Below are 26506 nucleotides of genomic sequence, written 5' to 3'. Positions count from 1 at the left end.
GACCACAAACAACCTGTTCTGCAGTATAACATGTTTACCACCAAGCTTCTCTTCTTATGAGAAGCTGCAAGCAGCAGGTTCTTTGTGTACTGATCAATCTTAATAGCTATCCTTTATTATAGATAGGCTGAACTAGACATCTAACTATAACATAGACCGAGACTAGACAAGCTAAATATCTAAGTTCATTATATATTTAGGTCTAGGCCAACTAAATCAAACCAATCATACCAACTAGACATCTAACTTGTCTTTAGTATATCAGTATATAGACCAACATACTTGGCCTCCAGCCCTAGATCCAGACCAACTAGACTTAAGATCGTGGCTGTTGAAAGCCAGTCTGTTTGTGCCATCATACCGATGCTTTGTCACTCATTGTCATGCCAAACATGTGTGGCTTGACAATGATAGCAGATCTGAGACCAGGGGCCTGTTGCACAAAAGTAGAATTAAGACATCCGGGATAAATGACTCAGCTGAGCTCAATGAAGCCAAAACATGTGCGTCCAGGCTTAATTGGTTGCACAAAGACCAAGCCAGGATGAGCAGACACGGATTCATTAAGCCAGGTGAAACCAATTCTGGATAGGTGCGCGCTCACGGCTCACTCAAATAGACCCCGCCACAGATCACAGATTAACTGATTTACCATGGCAACTAGAGCCGCGTACTTTTCCCCGTCGGAAGCACAAATCCTCATGGAGGCATACGAGGAGGTAAAATATATAATTAAGAAGAAAGGCAACACCGCCACAGTGATAAAGCAAAGAGAAAAAGCGTGGCAAAGTATTGCAGACCGCCTGAATGCGTAAGTAGTGCACAATTACACACTCACCGCTCCGCTGAAACATCACAATTACAATTCAAATATTTAATTCACATCTCCAAAAATGCAGTTGTACTGTAATTATGAAACCGTTAAATTTTTAATTGAAATGCACTGCAGATATGAGTGAAATTGTGTAAAGTAACTCCATCACACTGTATAAAGCTATGATCATTTTTTTTGATATTTTTACTGAAAACAAGACAAAAATACCAAGTAATTTTTTGCAGTGTGACTCCATTAAATGTGTGTGTGTGTGTGTGTGTGTAGATTAAACATGAACGGGCCAAAACGGACATGGCAGCAGGTCAAAATCAAATACAAGAACATTCTGCAGAATGGTATGGTCCCTGACTAATATTTAACAAAGCACAAGCATATATTGTACCCAGAAGGTGCCTGCTCACACATTGTCTGTACTGTTTTAGCAGTGAAAAAGAATACCCACAGACAAGGCACGGGTGGTGGGTCACCAAAGGCTGACCTTACCCCAGCAGAGGACATGGCCTTGGAGCTAAATAAAGGCAGGCCCGTCTTAGAGGGGATCCCTGGGGGAAAGAGACGAGCATAGGTTCCTCCCAAGATGCCACCCGCTTCATTCAAGGTATGTCCTTCCATCTCTACATGGGATACAACCACATTCATATTGAATCAATTTGGACTGTCTGACTTTGGTTTACCTATTGCCTTGCAGTGTCTGGCAGCACTGTGTTCCTGTTAGAGCCACCAGCACAAGCACCAGACGATGCTGATCCAGTGAGTACTCCATCAAAGGCATACTGTAGGCCTGGCATGTCTTGTCTACTAGCTTCAATATGAATCCGATTAAATGTGATAGGGTGAAGGCCCCAGTGCAGCAGCAACAGCACATGATGGAGACGATGATGAGGAGGAGACCATCTCTCTGGATTCCAGAAGGCATGAGGTATCATGTTAAGACTGTGAAAGTACTATTTACTCTACAATGGTGAGGAGTCCTCATCAAAATCAAAAAATCTAATTTATTTTACAGGACCCAGATGCTATACAGTGGGAAAACCAGCCTGGCAACAGTGCGTATTAATAAAAGGACACCACATCCTGCCAAATTCCAGCTGCGCTAATTGTATTGTGTTCACAGAGCTCACAAGCTATCAGAAAGTTGTATGGCAACCACCTCCGGCGCCAAATAGAACTGGCAGACATAGACATTCAGTACAAGAAGAAAAAGATGGAAAATCTTGCACTGGAGTCCGAAATAAAAAAGAGGACAATTAGGAAACTGGACCTTGAAATAAAAAAACTTGAGCGGGAGGTGAGATATGCCTTCAATGTACACTGTATGCTAACTGTAACACACATGTATTAATCATTATTTTTCTTTCCTCCCCCAGCTCCAAGAAGATGACACAGCTCAAAATAAAAATTTGGTATATTCTCATAAAGTCAAGTGAGCCATGACATATGAGCTCTTATTGTGAGCACACAGGACGGTGGCATCTTTCTAAGGTTTTTTTTATTTTCCCAGCAATCAGTACAACCAAGTCATCGTTATAAGGCATCGCCCTCTTTTGCCCACCCCCCCAGCACCAGGTGTGGCCACTAGCCTATATGAAGGCCCAAAATTGTGTGTTCCTTTCTGCTCTGACAATGGCATGCCCTTTCGTGCGAGATGTGGTGGATGAAGAAGCACTTGTGCTGAGGAGAGCCTTCAGGCGAGAAAGGGTCTTCAGGGACCGGTTGGACCCACTGGCCTTCCCTGATGACCATCTATATGAAAGATACAGGTTTTCTGCAGATGGCATCAGGTATCTATGCAGACTACTGGGTCCCAGGATTAAGCACCGCACTGCACGGAGCCATGCACTGAGTGTGGAGCAAATGGTTTGTGTGGCCTTGCGCTTTTTGCTAGTGGAGCCTTCCTGTACTCAGTGGGGGATGCAGAACAGCTGAACAAGGCCACAATTTGCCGCACAATAAGGAGTGTGTGTCTGGCTATCAAAGCATTAGCAGATGTCTTCATCTCCTTCCCTGGCCACAGAAGACTCTGTGACATCAAAGAGGAGTTCTATAGGATTGCAGGTAAGAGGATCTACAAATTACAGGACAACTGTTAACACATAGTAGGATACTCATTACTTTGTGTGACAGGTTTCCCCAATGTCATTGGTGCAGTGGACTGCACACACATAAGGATAAAAGCCCCTCAGGTGCCCATGAGGCCGATTTTGTGAATAGGAAATCCTTTCACAGCATTAATGTTCAGGTGAACATAACTTTTTGATATTGTCCATTGACGAACACTCTGCATTGCCAGTGATGTGCATTGATTGGTGTAATATTCCTCATCTTATGATTTCAGATGGTCTGCAATGCTGACTGTGTGATCAGCATTGTTGTGGCAAGTTGGCCTGGCTCAGTCCATGACTCCAGAATCTTTCGGGCCTCTGAAATCTATCACAAGGTAAGCCACACAACCCCTATTTATAACCATCATGGCTGTGTCAAGAATATCACTGTGTTTATGAGGTAGTAATGATGAGATTTTGTGTTGACAGGTGAATTCTCTGGTGTGTTGCTGGGAGACAGGGGGTATGGCTGCCAGCCTTTTCTCCTGACACCTTTCACAGACCCCCAGGAAGCACAGCAGGCCTACAACCATGCCCATGCCAGGACCAGGGCCAGAGTTGAAATGACCTTTGGCCTCCTGAAGGCACGCTTTCACTGCCTTCACAAATTAAGGGTCAGCCCTGTTAGGGCATGTGATATTACTGTGGCTTGTGCTGTCCTCCACAATGTGGCCTGCCTGAGGAAGGAGAGGGCCCCAGAGTGCCACCAGCCATGGACTGGGACAATCCGGCAATCTTCCCTGATGACGACAGTGGTCGGCTGCTGAGGGACCAATATGTGTTGAATTATTTTAGTTAGTATGTGTGCTTTCAATTTTGGTTAAATATGTCCTGCGGTGGCAGAGGAATTTGGGTTTTTTTTGGGTTCGTTTTTTGACGAATTTGGCCTCATGATGTTTGTGCGGTATACTGTGTGTAATACAAGGCTGCAGGGAGGCTACTGCATCCATTCATTTGTCTGTTCAGTTGATGTGTATGGATTTGTCCTGCATTTATTTTAGTGTGCAGACATGCAGGGTGTGTTATATACAGACCTTTGAATGTGTATGTATCATTTTGTATAATATGCTTGGATTCTGTGCTTTCCATCTTGTAGAGTCACTGTGACTTCAGTTTCGAAAGGAGCTGATGGTTTACCTGTTTTGTCCTTATTCAATAAAGGAACATAATGTTACACATTGTGTTTTTATATTCATATGGAATGCGTATTTGTTTATATGACAGAGTACTAGGGCCACACTGAAGAAAAAGGATAAAGTCATACATTTATGAGGCTGGTTCTTTCTGCAGAAAAGCTACATTTGTTTTTACAGTTTTGATACTTATGACAATGTGATACTTAATATTCTGGCACATCAGCATGTCTTTGTTTATGAAACCATACTGAAGTACAATTTCACGAAATGCCCCACATCTGTCATTTTAACAACTGTCCTCCTTTAAAACAACTGGTTACAATATTATGACTTGTTTTTTTCCCCTCTGTGGCCCTAATATTCTATCATTTTATATATAGCCTTATAGTCTATGGGAAACTAAATTATCTAATGATAGCAACATCTAAATATCATTTTTTATCCAAAATCATTGAAATTAATGATCAAACGTTTAAATAACAGTGGGTCTAGTTATATGTGATAACAATGTATAGTGAGCAGTGAAATAACTATTGGTTTCCATTTGTGGTGACTGCTGACTGACATTAGGGATGAGATTAAATAGATCCTGGTCTGGAGCAGGCTAGCTCCACAGAATAAATCTCCATGGTAATTTATACCATAACATATCCTCCTGCCCCCTATCCATCTTTAGTGCAACCGGATTACGGATCAATTGAGCCAGGATCACCAAGATATCCTGGCTTAATCCCTTATCCTAGTTTTGTGCAACAGGCCCCAGGCTAGCTCTAATCAAGACAAAATGCTAACATGTCTAGCTAGACAATAGATCTAAAACCAATAGTAATAGTTGAATAAAGCACACACATTTTCTGAATAAAATGTATCTATTCCAGTTTAAAATATAGATCTGGGTGTTAGAAATAGAAGTAATACACAAGTTGCCTCATCCGATTCCTCTAAAATAGTAATACATTAAGTTAAATGTCTTTCAACATAACTGTAGTTGCTATAATATATAGATATTTTTATGTTGATTGATGCTACTTTTATTTTGAAAAAGCGTTCTACGGGAAGTGAGAGTGAAAATCCAGTAGGATTCACGGATATCATTAGGGATTTTCCTTCAATTATTATTTTTATTTCGAAGCTGCTTTTGCCTCAAGAAAAACAAGTGGACATAACTATTTTAACTAGATAACAAAACACAACTCTGGCCATGTCTGAGACATACGGTAGGACATCTTCACGAGTACAGTAAGGTCGCATTACAATAGATATCCAGAGGCGACGATGGAGCAGGTGTAACGTCATGGCTATGTCTCTATCAAAACAAATAGCCTATGCTAGCTAGCTAACGTTAGCGTTTCCTGTTTACTCGTTGATGGGGGTATAGCTTTAGCTAGATAGCTTGCATCTCTGTCAAATGTCATCATTAGCTAATTGGTTTCTTATCTAGACAATCCTCTACATTTCAGAGAGCGACAGTAGCTAGCGTTAATTAACTAACGTTAAATGTCGGCGAAAAAGTAGCTAGCTATACATGAAGCAAAAATAATGCGTTAGTTCAGCTAACGTAAGTTGTAGCAAGCTGATTAAGCCAGGTGCTGTGCTGCTGGATGATTGGCATTGCATTGCGTTGTTTGTGTACACATGTTAACTAGCTAGCTATCCAACTAGCCTAATTAATATGCATGAGCTAATGATTACAATGAATATGAAAAATGAAGTTTGTTTTCCCTCTTCTAGACTTCCTGTTCAAATTCCTAGTGATTGGGAATGCCGGAACTGGAAAATCATGTCTTCTTCACCAGTTTATTGAGAAGAGATGTAAGTACTGTCCAATGCCTGGATTGTACTGACATGTTCTTCCTATCTAGCGAGCTTTAACATGTATTTTAGGTACAAGCTACACTTTAAGGTTTAAAGAGCTTTGAATCAATAAATATGGTGTGATCAAATTACGTGTTGTGCTATTATTAACATGAAACAATTTAATTTAAATCACAGTCAAAGACGATTCGAATCACACCATTGGAGTGGAGTTTGGCTCAAAGATCATCAATGTGGGGAACAAGTATGTCAAACTCCAAATCTGGGACACTGCAGGACAAGAGAGATTCAGGTATGATACAAGACAGCATTTCACATAACTACTCATACTGTGGCAGTGCATCAGACATTTTATTCAAACCAGATTGGACCGTTTCATCTCCAGCTGACCATTAGAGAACTGGTGCCCGATCCTTAGAACAGTAAGGGAATAAATAATGGCCGATATGGCCATTATTTATTTTAGCGCTGCTAAAATGCTGATGTCAGGGAGTTACTAATGTGGAGTGCAGCTAAAATTCTGAAGCACTACTACTGAGCACCATGTAGGATTTTGTTTTGTGACTTGGATGGCACCTGATCATCTTTGGAGGACCGCACTAAATGCTGTTATGTATAGCTAGCGAAATTTGGAGTTGGAGATGGATAATGTCAATTTAATAAATGCAGTTCTGATGTGTAAAATGTCCCGGTTGGTACAATGATGTATTTCAAAGTGATGTTACAATTGCTATTCTCTCCCAGATCTGTGACGCGGAGTTACTACAGAGGCGCTGCAGGAGCGCTGCTTGTGTATGACATCACCAGGTAAGAGGAGAAATAATACATGCTTTATTATGGGTTACCTTCAAGGAGTATACTGTTTTGGAGCTGTCATCCATCTTTGTGAATAAACAACACATGTTTCTAAAAAGACATATTGAATTTAGTACATAAGCATGACTCACAAATATTGAATTTAGTACATGAGCACGACTCTAGGGGACCTAAACTCAGCAAAAAAATAAACCTCCTCTCACTGTCAACTGCATTTATTTTCAGCAAACGTAACGTATAAATATTTGTATGAACATAAGATTCAACAACTGAGACATAAACTGAACAAGTTCCACAGACATGTGACTAAAATAAATGGAATAATGTGTCCCTGAACAACAGGGGGGGTCAAAATCAAAAGTAACAGTCAGTATCTGGTGTGCCACCAGCTGCATTAAGTTCTACAGTGCATCTCATCCTCGTGGACTGCACCCGATTTGTCAGTTCTTGCTGTGAGATGTTACCCCACTCCTCCACCAAGGCACCTACAAGTTCCCAGACTTTTCTAGGGGGAAATGGCCCAAGTCCTCACCCTCCGATCCAACAGGTTCCAGACGTGCTCAATGGGATTGAGATCCGGGCTCTTCGCTGGCCATGGCAGAACACTGATCCCGCACAGAACGAGCAGTATGGCTGGTGGCATTGTCATGCTGAAGGGTTATGTCAGGATGAGCCTACAGGAAGGGTACCACATGAGGGAGGAGGATGTCTTCCCTGTAAACGCACAGCGTTGAGATTAGCCTGCAATGACAACAAGCTCAGTCTGATGATGCTGTGTCACACCGCCCCAGAACATGACGGACCCTCCACTTCCAACTCAATCCCGCTCCAGAGTACAGGCCTCGGTGTAACGCTCATTCCTTCAACAATAAACACAACTTCGACCAACACCCCTGGTAAGACAATCTCGACTTGTCAGTGAAGAGCACTTTTTGCCAGTCCTGTCTGGTCCAGCGACGGTGGGTTTGTGCCCATAGGTGACGTTGTTGCCGCTGATGTCTGGTGAGGACTTGCCTTACAACCGGCCTATAAGCCCTCAATCCAGCCTCGCTCAGCCTATTTAGGACAGTCTGACCACTGATGGAAGGATTGTGCGTTCCTGGTGTTTCCATCCCGTACCTGTCCTGCTGGTGTGATATTCGGATGTACCGATCCTGTGCAGGTGTTGTTACACGTTGTCTGCCACTGCGAGGATGATCAGCTGTCCGTCCTGTCTCCCTGTAGCGCTGTCTTAGGCATCTCACAGTACGGACAATGCAATATATTGCCCTGGCCACATCTGCAGTCCTCATGCCTCCTTGCAGCATGCCTAAGGCACGTTCACGCAGATGAGCAGGGACTCTGGGCATCTTTCTTCTGGCTTTTTTCAGAGTCAGTAAAAAGGCCTCTTTAGTGTCCTACGTTTTCATAACTGTGATAATTGCCTACCGTCTGTAAACTGTTAGTGTCTTAACGACCGTTCCACAGGTCATTCATTGTTAATGGTTCAAGCATTGGAAACAGTGTTTTAAACCCTTTACAATGAAGATCTGTGAAGTTATTTGGATTTTTACGAATTATCTTTGAAAGATCGGGTCCTGAAAAAGGGACGTTTATTTTTTTGCTGAGTTTAGATATATGACTCATTGTTAGCACATTGGCTCCTGTCATCTTTTTTTGGAAAACACCGCTCTAACCTTTCTAAAGTCAAAATTGATTCATTTAAACAGAACCATCTCATCTGTGTCTTCACTGCTCTCGTCCTCTCAATCTATTTTATCTATCTGACCTCATCGTCCTCAGCCGGGAAACCTACAATGCCCTGACCAACTGGCTGACAGACGCCAGGATGCTGGCCAGCCAAAACATTGTCATCATCCTGTGTGGTAACAAGAAGGACTTGGATGCAGACAGGGAGGTCACCTTCCTGGAGGCGTCTCGCTTTGCTCAGGAAAATGGTGCGTTTTAGTATGAATGATGATCCCTCTTAACACTGAAATCCAACGGCTGTATGTATCAAGCGTCTGACTGGGAGTGCTGATTTAGGAGCAGGTCTTCTCTGTCATTTTATTCATTGTGTTCAAGAAAGCTAAGCTGATCCTTGCACTCCTACTCTAAAACGCTTGTTACGTATCACCCAAAAAAGTAGCTCCTACCCTCTAGACACTGCTGTAGATCTGAACATCTTGGAATTCCACAGACACCAAGGTGAAGCGATTATAATTTGAGTGTTTTCCATGCCCCACTAGAGGTCACTGTAGGACATCACTTTGTGAACTAGTGCACACAAAACCTTTGCAGTTTCATGTCATCCGCAGCTAAATGCTGATTTAGGGCTCTATTCAATCCGTATTATAGAAGTTCAGTGTTGCAGCGTGATTGAAATTGTGACTGTATTCATGGTAAACACTGCTTATGTCCGCTCCAGGTAGAGTCACTTTAACTCTGCCTGCATGTACATATTACCTTGACTAACCGGTGCCCCCGCACATTGGCTCTATACCCGTATCCCCTGTATATAGCCTCGCTATTGTTGTTTTACTGCTTCTCTTTAATTATTTGTTACTTACATTTTTTATTTTTTTACTCCTCCAGTTTTTACTTAACACTTATTTTTCTTAAAACTGCATTTTTGGTTAAGGGCTTGTAAGTAAGCATTTCTGTATTTGGAGCACATGACAAATAACATTTGATTTGATTTGAATCCATTGTGCATTCTGTATCACTTCAGCTTTACTTATTGAATAGAGCACTGGGTTTCATATCCATCAAGGATAGTCAATGTTAATATTGTGTCCCGCTGTCTTGTCTGTTTCAGAGCTGATGTTTCTGGAGACCAGTGCTCTGACAGGGGAGAACGTGGAGGAGGCCTTTGTGCAGTGTGCTAGGAAAATTCTCAACAAGATAGAGTCGGGTATCTCTCGGCTATCAGTGTCTTCTCACCTTAACCAACAGCAATGAAAGCATAGTTTACCAGCTGAACTGTTTCAGCTCAGGGAATTTATTTCAACCTTCCTCTCTCTCTCTCTCTCTCTCTCTCTCTCTTTGAATCTCTCTCTGTCTCTCTCTTCTCTTCCAGGAGAGTTGGACCCAGAGCGGATGGGATCAGGGATCCAGTACGGAGATGCAGCGCTGCGACAGCTGCGTTCCCCTCGCAGGGGACAGGCCGAGAGCGCCCAGGAATGTGGCTGTTAGTGAACAAGCTCAGTGTGCCCAGATCCAAGGTGAGAGACTGCTGCCTACTGCAAAGGATTCTGGTCTGGGACTTGTCCTGGCGTTATCACACTAGTAACTCAATTAATAGCTCAGTTTAGTGACATCCAAACTGCCGCCTCTCAAAATAGCAGGCACAGATAAAGTTGTAATCGTAGATGTTGCTTTTCACATGTTATATAAGAGGCCATTCAAAAGTCTTCTCCATTTCACAGTTGAGGCTGTTTCATTGCATGGGGCATTTTGAGATGCAAATCCATGAGCTTTAAATATTTGTCCATAATTCACCAAATGCTGAAAGACTGCTAGTTTGATCTCCATTATTGTTGTCAGTTTCATCTGTTAATTCAAGCTCATCACATGCCCCCTCGGAGACGGGTTCGAGCCCTTAACTACTTCATGAACCCCTCTCTATATCTGTCCGTACATTAAAATGGGGATCAGAACTCAAATAAAATAAAACATCGCCAGAATGCTGATACATGTTCTTCCCAAATGGTTACCCTGATTAGTTTGCAATGTTTTATTTTCTGTTGCTCCAAGGTGATCTCTGAAACTACTTCAGGGCTAAGTGTAAGTCTGTATCCCAAATGTAACTCCCTAAGTCTAGAGCCTCTTTATGGTACTGTGTCTCCTCCTGTGGTAATGGGGGGGTTGGATTGAGGCCAGGGGGCTGTTTTTAGGTATCTCACAGAGGGAGGAGCCATCTATCTATTTCGGTCCTCCAGCTCCCAAGTGGCTAATGTGTCGGTGATACAGAACCATAGCCATCCAAAACGACTCCACCTCTTTTGGTAGAGGGGAGGGTAAAGGTCATGAGAATGACGAGCCTCCCTACTAAGAAGCTGTCTGTATGCGGCTCCACACAACTGGGGTCGATACAGTGTTCCCTCTGGGCAGATATATATTTAACCCGAGATTCTCCTGACTCCTGTTGGGTAAAGGGTCTCTGAAGTGCCTTATTTGGGTGTTGTAGTATTTCACAAAAAATGCCAGGCATAAATAGAGGGGTACAATGTCTGCAGACAGGAATCATCAATTAGCTTGTTAATTACAGAGCGTAGAGTTGAGTAACTGCCAAGTATTGCCAGCCCGCAGTTGTAACTCTGTTAATTGCACATTGACACAGATGTGTATCGGCTAAAGGGGCTAATAAAGAGGCTACAAGATCCCTACTCACCTGTGTGCCTGGGTGTGTATTGGATTCAAAGCTCTCTGTCCTTGTTTCCAAGCAGGTTGGTGAAGACTCAGATGACAGATGTAGGGAACATGATACATCGTGGTGGAGCAACTCTTCCCTGACCTTTTTCTAACTTCCCAACTTCCGGATGTTCCATCAGTGATCCATAGAGTCCCGGATTTTTGGCCCCAATCTGGAATGCTGAGCTTGTTCCTGGACCCCTCAGACACAGGCAGAGATGCCCCTGTTCCAATCTCCTCTAAGAGTGGACCAAGCCCTTCAATCATCTAGGCCGTATTCGTAATGCGTCTCTAAGTCGGAGTGCTGATATTATTTATTTTTCCTCTAAGATCATAATGATTAAGACAACATGGACAAGGGGACCTGATCCTCGATCAGCACACTTAATCAGAGACGCTAAATGATTACGGGCCCTGGAAATTTACTTACACCCCAGTACTGCTGCCCTATCCCTACCCACAGCATCTTGCATTATGTACAGTACTATCTGTATAAAGAATATATCATTTAAGTACCTCAAAGCATGTTTTATGGACTGAATATCACAGTATTTCATTATTAGCTGAAGAATAATCTATCAATTATGACTTCACATTTTCCTTTGTCATGTTACGGTGAATTATCAATCGGCACTGTCTCATGCCTGCTGGTTTCATCGACCTGTTGTTTGTCATGTTACGGTGAGAATTATCAATCTGCACTGTCTCATGCCTGCTGGTTTCATCGACCTGTTGTTTGTCATGTTACGGTGAGAATTATCAATCGGCACTGTCTCATGCCTGCTGGTTTCATCGACCTGTTGTTTGTCATGTTACGGTGAGAATTATCAATCAGCACTGTCTCATGCCTGCTGGTTTCATTGACCTGTTGTTTGTCATGTTACGGTGAGAATTATCAATCAGCACTGTCTCATGCCTGCTGGTTTCATCGACCTGTTGTTTGTCATGTTACGGTGAGAATTATCAATCGGCACTGTCTCACGCCTGCTGGTTTCATCGACCTGTTGTTTGTCATGTTACGGTGAGAATTATCAATCGGCACTGTCTCACGCCTGCTGGTGTCATCGACCTGTTTGTCATGTTCTTTGTGTTGATATTATTAGTTGTTTTCCCAAATTGTTATGACTCATGCTTTTAAAAATGTATTCTCAATAATATAGCTACTCTTTTTTTTAAAATAAAGTATAACAAAATTGTGTAAATTGTGACAAGGTGATTCCCCTTACTTTATTACGTGTGTCTGTAATATCCATTTCGAATACTTGGTAACACTAAAAATGAAGTTGATGTTCTACCTGTAATAAAACTGTATTTACTATAGTAAGTCTACCTGTGTAACACTAATTACAACAGTAATATTCTACCTGTATAACACTTCCTATAGTAATATTCTACCTGTATAACACTTCCTATAGTAATATTCTACCTGTATAATAACACGTCCTATAGTAATATTCTACCTGTATAATAACACTTCCTATAGTAATATTCTACCTGTATAATAACACTTCCTATAGTAATATTCTACCTGTATAATAACACTTCCTATAGTAATATTCTACCTGTATAATAACACTAATCACTATAGTAATATTCTACCTGTATAATAACACTTCCTATAGTAATATTCTACCTGTATAATAACACCTATAGTAATATTCTACCTGTGTAATAACACTAATCACTATAGTAATATTCTACCTGTATAATAACACTAATCACTATAGTAATATTCTACCTGTGTAATAACACTAATCACTATAGTAATATTCTACCTGTATAATAACACTAATCACTATAGTAATATTCTACCTGTGTAATAACACTAATCACTATAGTAATATTCTACCTGTGTAATAACACTAATCACTATAGTAATATTCTACCTGTATAATAACACCTATAGTAATATTCTACCTGTGTAATAACACTAATTACTGTAGTAATATTCTAGCTGTGCAAAAACACCAAATACTATAGTAACATTCTACCTGTGTAATAACACTTACTAGTAATAGTAATTAATTACAGGTAGAATGTTATAGTAAGTCTACCTGTGTAGATCATCAAGGACATCAACCACCCATGCCATTGCCTGTTCACCCCGCTATCATCCAGAAGGCGGGGTCAGTACAGGTGCATCAAAGATGGGACCGAGAGACTGAAAAACAGCTTCTATCTCAAGGCCAGTAGACTGTTAAACAGCCATCACTAGCATTGAGTGGCTGCTGCCAACATACTGACTCAACTTCAGCCATTTTAATAATGGAAAAATTGGATGTAATAAAATGTTTCAATTGTCACTTTAAACAATACCAATTTATATAATGTTTACACACCCTACATTACTCATCTCATATGTATATATTGTACTCTATACCATCTACTGCATCTTGCCTATGCCGTTCGGCCATCGCTCATCCATATATTCTTATTCATTCCTTTACACTTGTGTGTGTATAAGGTAGTTGTTGTGAAATTGTTATGATTACTTGTTAGGTATTACTGTATAGTTGGAACTAGAAGCACAAGCATTTCACAACACTCGCATTAACATCTGCTAACCATGTGTATGTGACCAATAAAATTTGATTTGATTTAATAAAACTATAGTCACAGTCTAATTAGTAATATCTGTGTAATCGTATAGTTATGGAGTTGTGCATGTTTTGTTATAAAATTGGTGAATAAGCTGGCTCACAGACAGGAAGCTAATGCAGGGTGATCTACTGACCTTTTGACACCTTGCACCAAAGTTAATATTGACGCCAGTCATTTCATTCAATGACCTTTTTCCCAATGCAGATCGGGACTTTTCAGTTCCCTGTTATAAATGTCAGTCTCCAGAATGTCATTAATCTGCTTAGATTGACCGATTGCTGGAGCAAGATCGCGATATATTAATATGGTTCCCGAGACATATAACACTTCTCCAGGCTCGACGTGACTGCATAAATGACAACCTGCAATGCCACCATTGAGTTGAGATGACTGACAGTAAATCCACTGACCCCCCCAGGGTAGGACCAATCTACTACAGTTTGTTGAAGATGATGACGTTCATCATGAGAGAAGGCACTGACAGTTACAGTACAGAAAATGCACATCACTACTACAAGATGGTATGTCCTCTCCCCACCTTCCCTCTTGTCCCCTTAATGTAACACATGAGCATAGTAATGGATGGCATTGTCCATATTTTTGTTAATTAACATTCCAACATTAGATATAATTTGAGGCATATTTGTGGTTGTGCTGACAAATTGTTGAGTATCCAGGTGAAATATGCCTTTCAATCTCATTACTGTAATAAATATTTTCTAGGGTAGCCTAGTGGTTAGAGCGTTGGACTAGTAACCGGAAGGTTGCTAGTTCAAACCCCCGAGCTGACAAGGTACAAATCTGTCATTCTGCCCCTGAACAGGCAGTTAACCCACTGTTCCTAGGCCGTCATTGAAAATAAGAATTTGTTCTTAACTGACTTCCTAGTTAAATAAAGGTTAGGAAAAAAAAGTCACATTTCAGTAAAAAAAAAGTAGTTTAATCATTATTTTAAGCATAGCACACAATACCAAAATGCAATCTGATCTCAGTATCAGTACCATTAAATGTGTAAAAGCGTAAACATTTAAGTTTGAACATACAAAATAACACTTAAACGAGAAAATAGTGGTGAGATTTTGAATCTGTTGGAGCTGGACATGAGCTCCCTCCTTACAGGTTGTCTGTGATCTAGACTCACTAGTCCTACTGGCTTTATTCCAAGTAATGTAGCCTCACATAAACATATTCACTTCAGCACCGACAGGTCATTATACTGACAGGAAGATGTCCCAAAGCTTTGAGTAAATCAAGACCTCCATGTAATGGCTGCAGTATATTGTATTGTTCCATACTTCACAACATGGACATTTTGTGTACTGCAGCTTACTCACACAGATATCAGTGAATCAATTGTTATCCGGTGCTGGTAGATTATTACATGTCATGCATCCTGTGGTTATGATCACTGTAATCGAAAGCATTGACCCTGTTGTAGCTATTTGAAACATAATATTAGTTATTTACAACTTATTGCATCTATTTATTGCACATTATTTAATCCAAATTAGTTCTAAATGTTGTCTTATGGTCTTTTACAATAAAACCTGTGGTGTTAAAACATAATACTGACAAATAAAATTAATATATGACAACAGAAGACCATAACATAATACTGAACCACCCCAAAAAATAAATTTGACCACGAGAACATCCACATACACTACATTTTGACCTTCATTATCTACAGTATGTACAGAACATTGTCACTGAGGTCAATGTGCTATTGAGGTCACTTTTGGGAGAGGTTTATCAATGACATCTATGCTGTGTCCAGACTTTCATACCTTCACACGGTTCCTGTACCATACTGGGGTATACGGTATTACTTGCAGTGCACACAAGGAGCGCTATTTCTTTTCAAACTTAAAAAAGAAGGCAAAAAACTAATTTAGGCAGCAGGGATCTTGATACAGGAGGAAATTGATTGTTTCAGTTGTAACCAATAAGAGTGATCTTGCAGGTCAGCAAACCAAATGCATAGCTGGAGTCCTGAGCTGGAAATAATTTATTTGGCACGTTAGTTAACTTTTAGTTAGTTATAAGCAGTAACGTAGCACGTGCCCTCTGCTAGGTTTTGAAAATCATACTGTCTGTATTTCAAAATAACCCGGTATACCGCCTAAGCCTACTGCCTCCTGAGAGTAACCCTGGGGGATGGGGCCTGGCGGTGCAATAAGTTGAGACCTGGACTATCGAGTGTCATTCTGTGTATAAATACATTTGGACGGTGATATTGGGATTTCACAAACGGAGGACTATTTACTGCACATTGTTATTGCAAGATAAACAATTCCATCATTCAGAGGATTTTGTGCATGACCATTGTGAAACTTGAATTAAGTTAATGCATGATTTGGATGCAATACTTTACAGTACCAGTCAAAAGTTTGGACACATCTACTCATCAAGGATTTTTCTTTATTTGTATTATTGTCTACATTCTAGAATAATAGTAAAGACATCAAAACTATGAAATAACGCATATGGAATCATGTAGTAACCCAAAATGTTTTAAACAAATAAAAATATATTTTATATTTCAGATTCTTCAAAGTAGCCACCATTTGCCAAGAGTGTGCAAAGCTGTCATCAAGGCATTATTTCAACAAGCTTCACCTGGAATGCTTTCCAACCATCTTGAAGAAGTTCCCACATATGCTGAGCACTTGTTGGCTGCTTTTCCATAACTCTGCAGTCCAACTCATCCCAAACCATCTCAATTGGATTGAAGTCAGGTGATTGTGAAGGCCAGGTAATCTGATACAGCATTCCATCACCCTCCTTCCTGGTCAAATAGCCCTTACACAGCCTGGAGGTGTGTTGGGTCATTGTCCTGTTGAAAAACAAATGATAGTCCCACTAAGCCCACATCACATGGGATGGCGTATTACTGCAGAATGCTGTGGTAGCCATGCTGGTTAAGTGTGCCTTGAATTCTAAATAAATCACTGGCAGTGTCACCAGCAAAGCACCATCACACCTCCTCCTCCATTCTTCACGGTGGGGACCACACATGCGGAAATCATCCATTCACCTACACTGTGTCTCACAAAGACACAGCGGTTGGAACCAAAAATCTCAAATTTGGACTCAGACCAAAGGACAGATTTTCACCAGTCTAATGTCCATTGCTCGTGTTTCTTGGCCAAAACAAATCTCTTATTGGTATCCTTTAGTAGTGGTTTCTTTGCAGCAATTTGACCATGTAGGCCTGATTCACGCATTCTCCTCTGACCACAATGTTGATGTCTTACTTGAATTCTGGGAAGCATTTATTTGGGTTGCAATTTCTGAGGCTGGTAACTCTAATGAATTTATCCTCTGCAGCAGAGGTAATTCTGGGTCTTTCTTTCTTGTGGCAGTCCTCGTGAGAGACAGTTTCATCATAGCGCTTGATGGTTTTTGCAAATACACTTGAAGAAACCATTGACTGACCTTCATGTGTTAAAGTAATGATGGACTGTCATTTCTCTTTGCTTATTTTAGCTGTTTTTGATATAATATGGACTTGGTCTTTTACCAAATAGGGCTATCTTCTTTATACCAACCCTACCTCGTCACAACACAACTGATTGGCTCAAACACATTAAGAATTACACAAATTACCTTTTAAGAAGGTACACCTGTTCATGTAAATGCCTTCCAGGTAACTCCCTCATGAAGCTGGTTGAGAGAATGCAAAGCTGTCAAGGCAACTTGTGACTACTTTGAAGAATCTCAAATATAAAAGATATTTTGATTTGTTTTACACTTTTTTGGTTACTACATGATTCCATGTGTGTTATTTCAGTTTTGAAGTCTTCACTATTATTCTACAATGTAGGAAATAGTAAAGATAAAGAAAAACCCTGGAAGGAGTAGGTGTGTACAGTCGTGGCCAAAAGTTTTGAGAATGACACAAATATTAATTTTCACAAAGTTTGCTGCTTCAGTGCCTTTAGATATTTTGTAATGTGTTAATATGTTACTACAAGCATTTCATAAATGTCAAAGGCTTTTATTGACAATTACATGAAGTTGATGATAAGAGTCAATATTTGTAGTATTGACCCTTGTTTTTCAAGACCTCTGCAATCCGCCCTGGCATGCTGTCAATACACTTCTGGGCCATATCCTGACTGATGGCAGCCCAGTCTTGCATAATCAATGCTTGAAGCTTGTCAGAATTTGTGGGGTTTTGTTTGTCCACCCACCTCTTGAGGATTGACCACAAGTTCTCAATGGGATTCAGGTCTGGGGAGTTTCCTGGCCATGGACCCAAAATATCGATGTTTTGTTCCCCGAGCCACTTAGTTATCACTGTTGCCTTATGGCAAGGTACTCCATCATGCTGGAAAAGGCATTGCTCGTCACCAAACTGTTCCTGGATGGTTGGGAGAAGTTGCTCTCGGAGGATGTGTTGGTACCATTCTTTATTCATGGCTGTGTTCATAGGCAAAATTGTGAGTGAGCCCACTTTTGGAGGATGGCCTGGTGTCAAGAAGGGCAGCAAAGAAGTCACTTCTCTCCAGGAAAAACATCAGAGACAGGCTGAGAAGCAACCCCACATGAATGGTCTCAGGATGCTTTACTGTTGGCATGACACAGAACTGATGGTAGCGCCTTGTCTTCTCCGGTCAAGCTTTTTTCCGGATGCCCCAAACAATCGGAAAGGGGATTCAACAGAGAAAATGACTTTACCCCAGTCCTCAGCAGTCCAATCCCTGTAACTTTTGCAGATTATCAGTCTGTCCCTGATGTTTTTCCTGGAGAGAAGTGGCTTCTTTGCTGCCATTCTTGACACCAGGCCATCCTCCAAAAGTCTTCGCCTCACTGTGTGTGCAGTTGCACTCACCTGCCTGCTGCCATTCCTGAGCAAGCTCTGTACTGGTGGTGCCCCGATCCCACAGCTGAATCAACTTTAGGAGACGTCCTGGAGCTTTCTGGACTTTCTTGGGCGCACTGAAGCCTTCTTCACAACAATTGAACAGCTCTCCTTGAAGTTCTTGATGATTCGATATGTTTTCTGGGGATTCAGTTCATTTGCATGGCAAAGAGGGACATTGCAATTAATTGCAATTCATCTGATCTCTCTTCATAACATTCTGGAGTATATACAAATTGCCATCATACAAACTGAGGCAGCAGACTTTGAAAATGTATATTTGTCTCATTCTCAAAACTTTTGGCCACGACTGTACTGTATGAACATTAAAAAGTTTTAAAATCTGTCAGAAAAGCATGGTGAATGCAAACTTTGGAAACAAAATAATTCTTTATGTTTTCTATTTGATTTCAAATACCATATTCCCCATCCTATGTTAATCAAAAGTATTGCACTCTATATCTATCAGGACCTGGCAGAAAAGCAGCGCATGTACTCTGTCATCCAGGGGTCAAAGTCAGGTTTGGTTATGGTCACTTTCTCCAGCTCTGCAGACCGCACTCTCCACTTGTCCACTTTCTGCACCTGCTTCTCAACCTCCCGTCTGGTTTTGGCCCGTAATGCAGACTGGTGGATCTGAGGACCACAAGAGTTAGTGAAATGAAGTAAAGGAATACTATGGGCCAGTTACCAGAGATTCTCCATTGAACATTCCTTTTAGGTCTGGACTAGGCTTAATCTGGGTCTGACAAACCACCCCATTGACCTACTACACTTAAACACTTGACAGACCTTTTGGAATTTGCATTGGCTGTGAGTAATCACCTCCTTGGTTGATGTAGCTGGACCCACATTGTGAGTCTTCTTCCTAGCCATCTCAGCTGGCTTATCACCCCCTCCATACAGGGCAAATGGGTGCCTGTTTTTCTTGTCAGTCTCTTTGGGCTTCCGTAGCTGGCTCCATGCCCTGGGGGGCTTTCTGGTCTGTTTGGTTTTAGTTTGGGCCTCTGGCTTCTTCCCTGACTCAGGGGCAATTAATCCTTGTCCCAGCTTCTCTTCCTCTGTCTCTCCACAGCCTACGTCCACAGCACCCTGTACATCTAGGAAGGGATGAGGAATACTCATGAGTTCAATAATTGTTTTAGTATACCTTAGTTTTTAATATGTGCAAGTGTTATTTATTTATTATTTGACCAGGCAGAGGCCATGTACAACAAAAACACGAGTCGTTGGTAGCTGTTAGCTATTAGATTTAGCAAACAGCTAATTCCCATCTGCATAAACATCTCAAATACATAGGTGAAATTGTGCAAGACATTGTAAGAAAATTACTGAGGATATATGTATAATGAAACAAACATTTAAATAGTTCATAATAAAACTGTAAACATTGACCTTAAACATGTTTACCAATGGGTGGCGAGTTCTCCGGAGTTGCAACTTCTTGCAGTTCTTCTGAAATGGGGATCTTCTGTTCCAATGGTTCTTTAGGTGGAATCTTTCTCGCACATTCTCGTTGTGAATCTTCTTTTAGGACCAATGGCTCAACTTTATTCTTTTGAGGAGTGGACCTGCTGGATTCCGAGTCACTGTCATTGTTCCAAAACCACGGATTATGAGTTTGTTCCAAAAGCCTTCTCGTCAGTCTGTACTTTATCATCTCCTCATAACACTTGGCGTAGGTTTCCCATTCCGGGTCCTTGAATCTCTTCATATACTCCGTTCGGATCCTCTTTGTAACCATTCTTAATTTACGTTTGTTAGACCCTTATCAAAAAGAAAATGTGTTTGAATTAATTCCTGCCTTGTTACAATGTAAAACTGCTACATAGTAACGAGCTATACCGGACTATACCTAGCCTACTCATCCCGCGCCAGACATTTAAACCAAAACATAGTGGGTGTAGTACGAATCCTATAGAGAAGACGCCAATGGCTGAACAGCTGTGTGATGCAAAGTTGACGCACCCGTTAATGCGCCGCCCTCTTAAAAAACGTCGTCATACAGAGGACGTTCTTCAAACTACCCTTCGAGATTTTATGCCATAATATTTTCAGTGTAGAGAAATTGGTGTTTTTTATCATTAATTCTTATTTGAAGCTCTAGCCAATTAGCCATAAAGCGTGTTGTAATGTAATCGTTATTGCATTGCATTCACTATGTAATTAATTATTAAACTGGTATGACATGATTATTATTGGAAAATTAAGCTGATAATAGCATATCAATCTCCATATTATATTGTCAGAATACACTAAGTAGGAAAATAAAACGACTATATAATGTAGGTAATGTAGTTTACACTGCAACGAATGCAAAATGTGCAAGATAACTAGATTATGCACGCTGTAGCCTATGCGATTTAATTCTGCACAGAACTATAGAATGTCTGAAACTGTATTGCAAATCGTAGGTTTGAACATTCTAATGTATTATACTTACAGCATATAGAGTTACTGGCTCGGATTTCACGGAAGCAAAACACAACAGATGGTGTTTCGTGTGCTGTAATCATAGGCTTGCTACGTCTAAGCCACGCCCGGAGTTGAGATCCATTTAGAATGCCATTTCCTCCCAACAGGTGGCCGAATGTATGAGAATAGGGTGAGAATGCACAGACCAAATGAAACATGGTATAACATGAGTCTGATCAGATGCTTTTAAATAGGTGGTAAATGTTGCCTAGAATACAGGAATGTTGTGGCTAAAATGAATGTCTACAGAATGCGCTGAGTAGCTCTACTCTAGGAGTGCTGGTGCGCAGTGTTTTGCTCCAGCCCTAATATGAGCAACTGATTAGTAACCTGCAATCAGTGTGCTAGATAGCTAGATAGCTAGAGCAATGTTTGGTCAAAATCGCCTACCTGTCTATTCAAAAGGATGGATGGGCGCTTTGAAGAGTTTGAAATGTGTGAAAGATTTGCTCTAAAACTGTGTTCAATTATTTGCCCATGTATTCTAAATGAAGAATATGTCCTTGGAATATGAGATTAGTGTCAAATCTGTGTTGCTGCGAAGTTTAAAATACCCGGGAAGGAGCAAGCATAGCACATTCAAGCGAAGGAATAGCCGAGAGTCACCTTTCACTCTCTCCAAGCCAAATCAAGAGTCTTAATACTCCACGCAAGTCAGTTTGCATGCAGTGTTATCGCGTGCGCAAACGCCCGAATGTGTGAAATTTGATAACAATTAATGTGGTTGACCTTGATATTTCCAATAGCCTATTATCTCACAGTGCCATTGCATTCAGAATGAAAATCCTAAATTTGCCATGCAGTCTACCTGTGCATGTGCACGAGTAGGCAAACCTATTGGTTCATTGCATGATGATCATGGTGTCTTTTCTAACATAGGCTGTTGATAACAAAACAGAAATGTATGAAAATACCAAATAATGGACTTTAATAACTTAGTATTTATGTACATTCACGTTCACATGTTGAATAATAACATGGCATGTTTCGTTCTTGTTGATGTTGGTTGACATTTGCAGATTTTCTCCTCAGGTAACATGGTTACAAAGTAAAAGCGTGGGAAAAAAAGTCCAGTAACAACATGTTGTTTCTCTTCGCGATCCAGAGAAAGCAGACACTGGAGACGATGATAGGTTTAGAAGCACTTGCGGTGGACAATGCTGGGGCCTGCCTCGTCGTATTCCTGCTTAGTGATCCACATGGCCTGGAAAGTGGACAGGGAAGCCAGGATGGAGCCACCGATCCAGACGGAGTATTTACGTTCAGGGGGGGCGATGATCTATAGAGAATGAAGTTGAGTATTAGTTTTAAAAGACATGACATATTAATATTGTATTGTTGAGATCTATTTTATTTTTCCAAAAAGTTATTTTAAATGTCAGAATATTGTCATTGGGTTGTCGATTATATAATTACCTTGATTTTCATGGTGCTGGGGGCCAGGGCAGTGATCTCCTTCTGCATACGGTCAGCAATACCAGGGTACATGGTGGTACCGCCAGACAGCACGTTGTTGGCGTACAGGTCCTTACGAATGTCAATGTCGCACTTCATGATGCTGTTATAGGCGGTCTCGTGAATACCGGCAGACTCCATACCTGTTCAGATCATATCATATTAGAAACATAATCTCTTTAATTCGACCAACATAGCAGGCATATATATTACCCCTACTCGTTATACGATGATTACGTACCAATAAAGGAAGGCTGGAAGAGGGTCTCTGGGCAACGGAAACGCTCGTTACCGATGGTGATGACCTGACCATCGGGAAGCTCGTAGCTCTTCTCCAGGGAGGAGGAGGAAGCGGCAGTGGCCATCTCGTTCTCGAAGTCAAGAGCCACATAGCACAGCTTCTCCTTGATGTCACGCACGATCTCACGCTCGGCTGTAAATGAAGAAGTATTTTTGCTCAGAAAATGGAACAAATTATTGCAATTATGCACAGCCAAATGCGAACGTCTTGTGCGTCTTTTGTCATTTGACAGATTACGCATGGCATTCTCATGGTTAGTAAAACAAGGCAAACGAAATCTCACCAGTTGTGACGAAGGAGTAGCCACGCTCAGTGAGGATCTTCATGAGGTAGTCAGTCAGATCGCGACCAGCCAGATCCAGACGCATGATGGCGTGGGGAAGGGCATAACCCTCATAGATGGGCACGTTGTGGGTCACACCATCACCGGAGTCCAGCACAATACCTTGAACATAAACCAAAACGTCAATATTCATCTGAATGAACTCATAATAAAGAGACATGGTTGGCTACACGTAGCCTATATGTTGTTTCAGGTTAATTATTTAGATCCGTAAACTCTGCATTCCTTACCAGTGGTACGACCGGAGGCGTACAGGGACAGCACAGCCTGGATGGCAACATACATGGCGGGGACGTTGAAGGTCTCAAACATGATCTGGGTCATCTTTTCACGGTTTGCCTTGGGGTTCAGGGGGGCCTCAGTGAGCAGGGTGGGGTGCTCCTCGGGGGCCACACGCAGCTCGTTGTAAAAGGTGTGGTGCCAGATCTTCTCCATATCGTCCCAGTTAGTAATGATACCGTGCTCGATGGGGTACTTCAGAGTGAGGATACCTCTCTTGCTCTGAGCTTCATCTCCTACGTAGGAGTCCTTCTGACCCATACCGACCATGACACCCTGGAGAAAAGAGGAGACTCGTTGGTTTATATGGGGACGTAGCCTATTCCCAGTCAAAACATTAAGTGTGACGCATAGATGGACAATAGATGGGGGGGGGGGGGGGGGGATTTTGCAAACATCACTGGAGAGCAGATCTTACCTGGTGACGAGGGCGACCAACGATGGAGGGGAAGACAGCCCTGGGTGCGTCATCACCGGCGAAGCCAGCCTTCACAAGGCCGGAGCCGTTGTCGCACACAAGAGCAGTAGTCTCGTCGTCGTCACACATCTTGGGTTCTTAATAATACAAGTAAAAATGTATGTTAATTTTTCTGCTTGGCGCACGCACGTCGGAGCTGTGTAACACATCACAGAACAAGATAGCGCACGATGCACACCGAAACTGTATGTCCAACTTATTATGTATTGTACAAGCCACAAATGACAGCTAACACACAGGACTTGTTTAGATAATCATAACATTTACTCATGCTACTATGTCGATATTATTGTAATGAAACAGGCAGGGAGCAGGTCTCGAACCCTCGACCTTCTAGACCGAAGTCCAGCGCACTATCGACAGTGCCGCAAAAGCATGGTCAAGCGACAAAGTCGATATCCGCGCTTATAAAGCCAGGGTCGTTACACTACTCCCTCCTTCCAAAGAGCGCGTCCTCGCGCTAGTTTGCGACTCTTCGTCTTACAGGAACGCGCTCACCGGTCAAGCACCTGCACCGTCGTTTGACACTACTGTAATGAAAGAAGCAGGGAGAAGATCTCGAACCCTCGATCTTCTAGCCCGAGAGATTCACCCATTTATGTTGTCGCCCGCTGAATTGCCTACTGGACATGTTATCCTTATTGTATAGCCATGTTATAGGCCTACACTAATTTGTTCTATGAGTGTAATGATCTCTGCAATTATTTTTTCTCAACTCCATGAAACTCCTCCAATTTCTTTCACAACACAAAATAAAGGTAGGCAAGTCTATTAGGCTTCTACAAAAAAGGGTTTACCAAATAATCTGATAGAAAGGAAAATGTGTATTTTATCACTGTTCTACCCTTCCCCATGTTGTAGCCTATACAATTCCATTAGTAATTTCTTCAGGTGAAGAGCCTGTGACATCACTATCAGTATCTTGTGTAATATTAATTGGTCCCGCAGATGTAAAATAAAAACAAATAAGAGTATTTCCATTGAAATTAATCCATAAATAGTAGATCCAGTCTTTGAGGTTTGTGTTGATTCCAGGTTCTTACCTTGTCTGTCTCAAATGAAGCTCAGAACACGGAAAACAACTGCTGCTGGATCGAGCTACAGTGGCACTTCCAACCTTATATACTCACCGCGTTCGGCCTATTTCCCTTACCCACCATTGGGAATGTCTACGTATTCCATTGGACATTTACCCAGCCGTCATCCATATTAGGTTCTTCGGGGTGACAGGGGGAGACTTCGAAGGCAGGTTACAGGGCTCCCCGGTTTCAAAGTGAGCTGCAGGACTCTCCATGTATGGGACTGTTGTCCTGATTCCAAGCCACGGTGCCAGAGCCGTATATGGAGAGCCTGTGATTTGTAAGACACCCTCATGGCATAGCAAACTTTAACTGCAAACAGGATCCCGGTTGGAAAGCCCTTCCCTTATCAAGGACCGCAACCTTATAGCCATATTGGAATGACAACACCAAGGAAAGAAGGTAGTTTACGTTCTTGTTCTGTCAAACTACTGCAGGCTGATTACAAAAATGTGAATGTTCCTTTGAGAATGGAATTCCTTTCCTATAATTTTAATGCAATTGCACAGCCGTTTTAACAATGGTTTGGTCTGTAATTTTTGCTAGTTTGATCTTTGGGATTTTACTCGGTTTAGAGCTCTAGATCACAGTGGGTTATCGAAACAATGACAGATGCCCCATTGACTCAGGCCTGTAGTAGCATACGTTTAATGAACTATTTCCATGATGCTATTTGTTAGTTGCATGCATACAAAGTTATCATTTTTTGAAATGTAGATTTTGTTAGAAGACCATTTAAAGGTATTATTATTCCATCAGTGTATTTATGGCCAGCGTCAGACAGATCCTCTGAAACAGATCATAACAGCTATACTATGCTAACTAAGCATGTTATGGTAAGCAGCATAGTATGTTATTTATTTGGTTTAAAACCAGTTCTAGTAGGTCTAATACATTTATTATACAGTATATATATATATATATATATTTTTTTTTTTTTTTTAAAGAAATAGTCCAGGTCACCTGCTCACAGCAACACCCCAGTCAAATAATTTGTTGACAGAGACCATAGGAGGCCAGGGTTAATTCAGTGTTGGCATGACGACCCTGTCTAAACCGTTAGCAGTGTAGCCAGACCACATGACACGATAAGCTATCCAAGAATCTCATATCTAACCTTAGAATGCTGTCTTTATGACAATGAATAGCTGCTGAGCATTATTTTCTATCAAAATTCTGTGAAAATGAGTCCTTCAATTCACTTTATCTTATATATTGTGTTGTACAAAATAAATAAAGCGTTTTTTTAGTAGCTCTACATCTGAGGCTGGTTTGGTTTGACAAGGTCTGCAATCCCAGCTGCTGCCACTCAACTGTCTGCCCCAGCAGGTGATGCCCCAGTTTAGTCACTCAGAAGACCACTCCAGCCTGAGCTAGAGAACCTTACACTCTTAGAAAAACAGTTCTAAATAAAATCAAAAGTGGTTCTATTGCTTGTTAGTATATTATGTATTATGGCACCCCTAAAGGTTTTAATACAGAAGCCCAATTAACCAATTTTCTTGAACTGCCTAGAACCTTTAGGGGTGCCA

The 26506-nt window shown here is 41.4% G+C and overlaps 3 protein-coding genes and 1 long non-coding RNA gene across 8 annotated transcripts; 2 read left to right on the top strand and 2 right to left on the bottom strand.

Moving 5' to 3' along the window:
* The first annotated feature begins 453 nt into the window (after nucleotides 1-453).
* LOC135511569 (uncharacterized) lies at nucleotides 454-4077 on the top strand. 3 transcript variants are annotated; one of them, XR_010451270.1, is made up of 8 exons: nucleotides 454-811; nucleotides 1100-1170; nucleotides 1258-1433; nucleotides 1524-1585; nucleotides 1668-1754; nucleotides 1842-2890; nucleotides 3171-3272; nucleotides 3367-4077. It is a non-coding gene; the product is annotated as an uncharacterized LOC135511569 (long non-coding RNA). The 3 variants fall into 3 exon arrangements; XR_010451269.1 differs by having other exon boundaries at nucleotides 1668-2123; nucleotides 2203-2890; XR_010451268.1 differs by having other exon boundaries at nucleotides 1668-2890.
* Nucleotides 4078-5108: 1031 nt separating this feature from the next.
* On the top strand, nucleotides 5109-12416 carry LOC135511900 (ras-related protein Rab-4A-like). Of its 3 annotated transcripts, none has more exons than XM_064933419.1 (8): nucleotides 5109-5290; nucleotides 5805-5885; nucleotides 6066-6180; nucleotides 6633-6695; nucleotides 8487-8641; nucleotides 9502-9597; nucleotides 9766-9907; nucleotides 11132-12416. In XM_064933419.1, the coding sequence occupies exons 1-7, from the start codon at nucleotides 5275-5277 to the stop codon at nucleotides 9876-9878; spliced, it is 639 nt and encodes a 212-aa protein (XP_064789491.1). In that variant the 5' UTR covers nucleotides 5109-5274; the 3' UTR covers nucleotides 9879-9907; nucleotides 11132-12416. The 3 variants fall into 3 exon arrangements, with proteins under 3 accessions (XP_064789491.1, XP_064789490.1, XP_064789489.1); XM_064933418.1 differs by having other exon boundaries at nucleotides 9763-9907; nucleotides 11129-12416; XM_064933417.1 differs by having other exon boundaries at nucleotides 5110-5290; nucleotides 9763-9907.
* Nucleotides 12417-14615: 2199 nt separating this feature from the next.
* ccsapb (centriole, cilia and spindle-associated protein b) lies at nucleotides 14616-21067 on the bottom strand. Its single transcript, XM_064933415.1, has 4 exons — nucleotides 21008-21067; nucleotides 19975-20331; nucleotides 19390-19664; nucleotides 14616-19200 (listed from the first exon to the last, which is right to left on the bottom strand). Exons 2-4 carry the CDS (start codon nucleotides 20306-20308, stop codon nucleotides 19030-19032), a joined length of 780 nt encoding a protein of 259 aa, XP_064789487.1. The 5' UTR covers nucleotides 20309-20331; nucleotides 21008-21067; the 3' UTR covers nucleotides 14616-19029.
* Nucleotides 21068-21950: 883 nt separating this feature from the next.
* On the bottom strand, nucleotides 21951-25028 carry LOC135511898 (actin, alpha skeletal muscle 2-like). Its single transcript, XM_064933414.1, has 7 exons — nucleotides 24939-25028; nucleotides 23836-23972; nucleotides 23369-23693; nucleotides 23079-23240; nucleotides 22736-22927; nucleotides 22456-22637; nucleotides 21951-22318 (listed from the first exon to the last, which is right to left on the bottom strand). The coding sequence occupies exons 2-7, from the start codon at nucleotides 23962-23964 to the stop codon at nucleotides 22175-22177; spliced, it is 1134 nt and encodes a 377-aa protein (XP_064789486.1). The 5' UTR covers nucleotides 23965-23972; nucleotides 24939-25028; the 3' UTR covers nucleotides 21951-22174.
* Between the last annotated feature and the right edge of the window lie 1478 nt (nucleotides 25029-26506).

Source organism: Oncorhynchus masou, chromosome 24 (genome assembly GCF_036934945.1).
Source record: "Oncorhynchus masou masou isolate Uvic2021 chromosome 24, UVic_Omas_1.1, whole genome shotgun sequence".
Taxonomy (NCBI): domain Eukaryota; kingdom Metazoa; phylum Chordata; class Actinopteri; order Salmoniformes; family Salmonidae; genus Oncorhynchus; species Oncorhynchus masou.
Note: the sequence above shows the minus strand (reverse complement) of the source record. Positions and strands in the feature narration are given on the sequence as shown.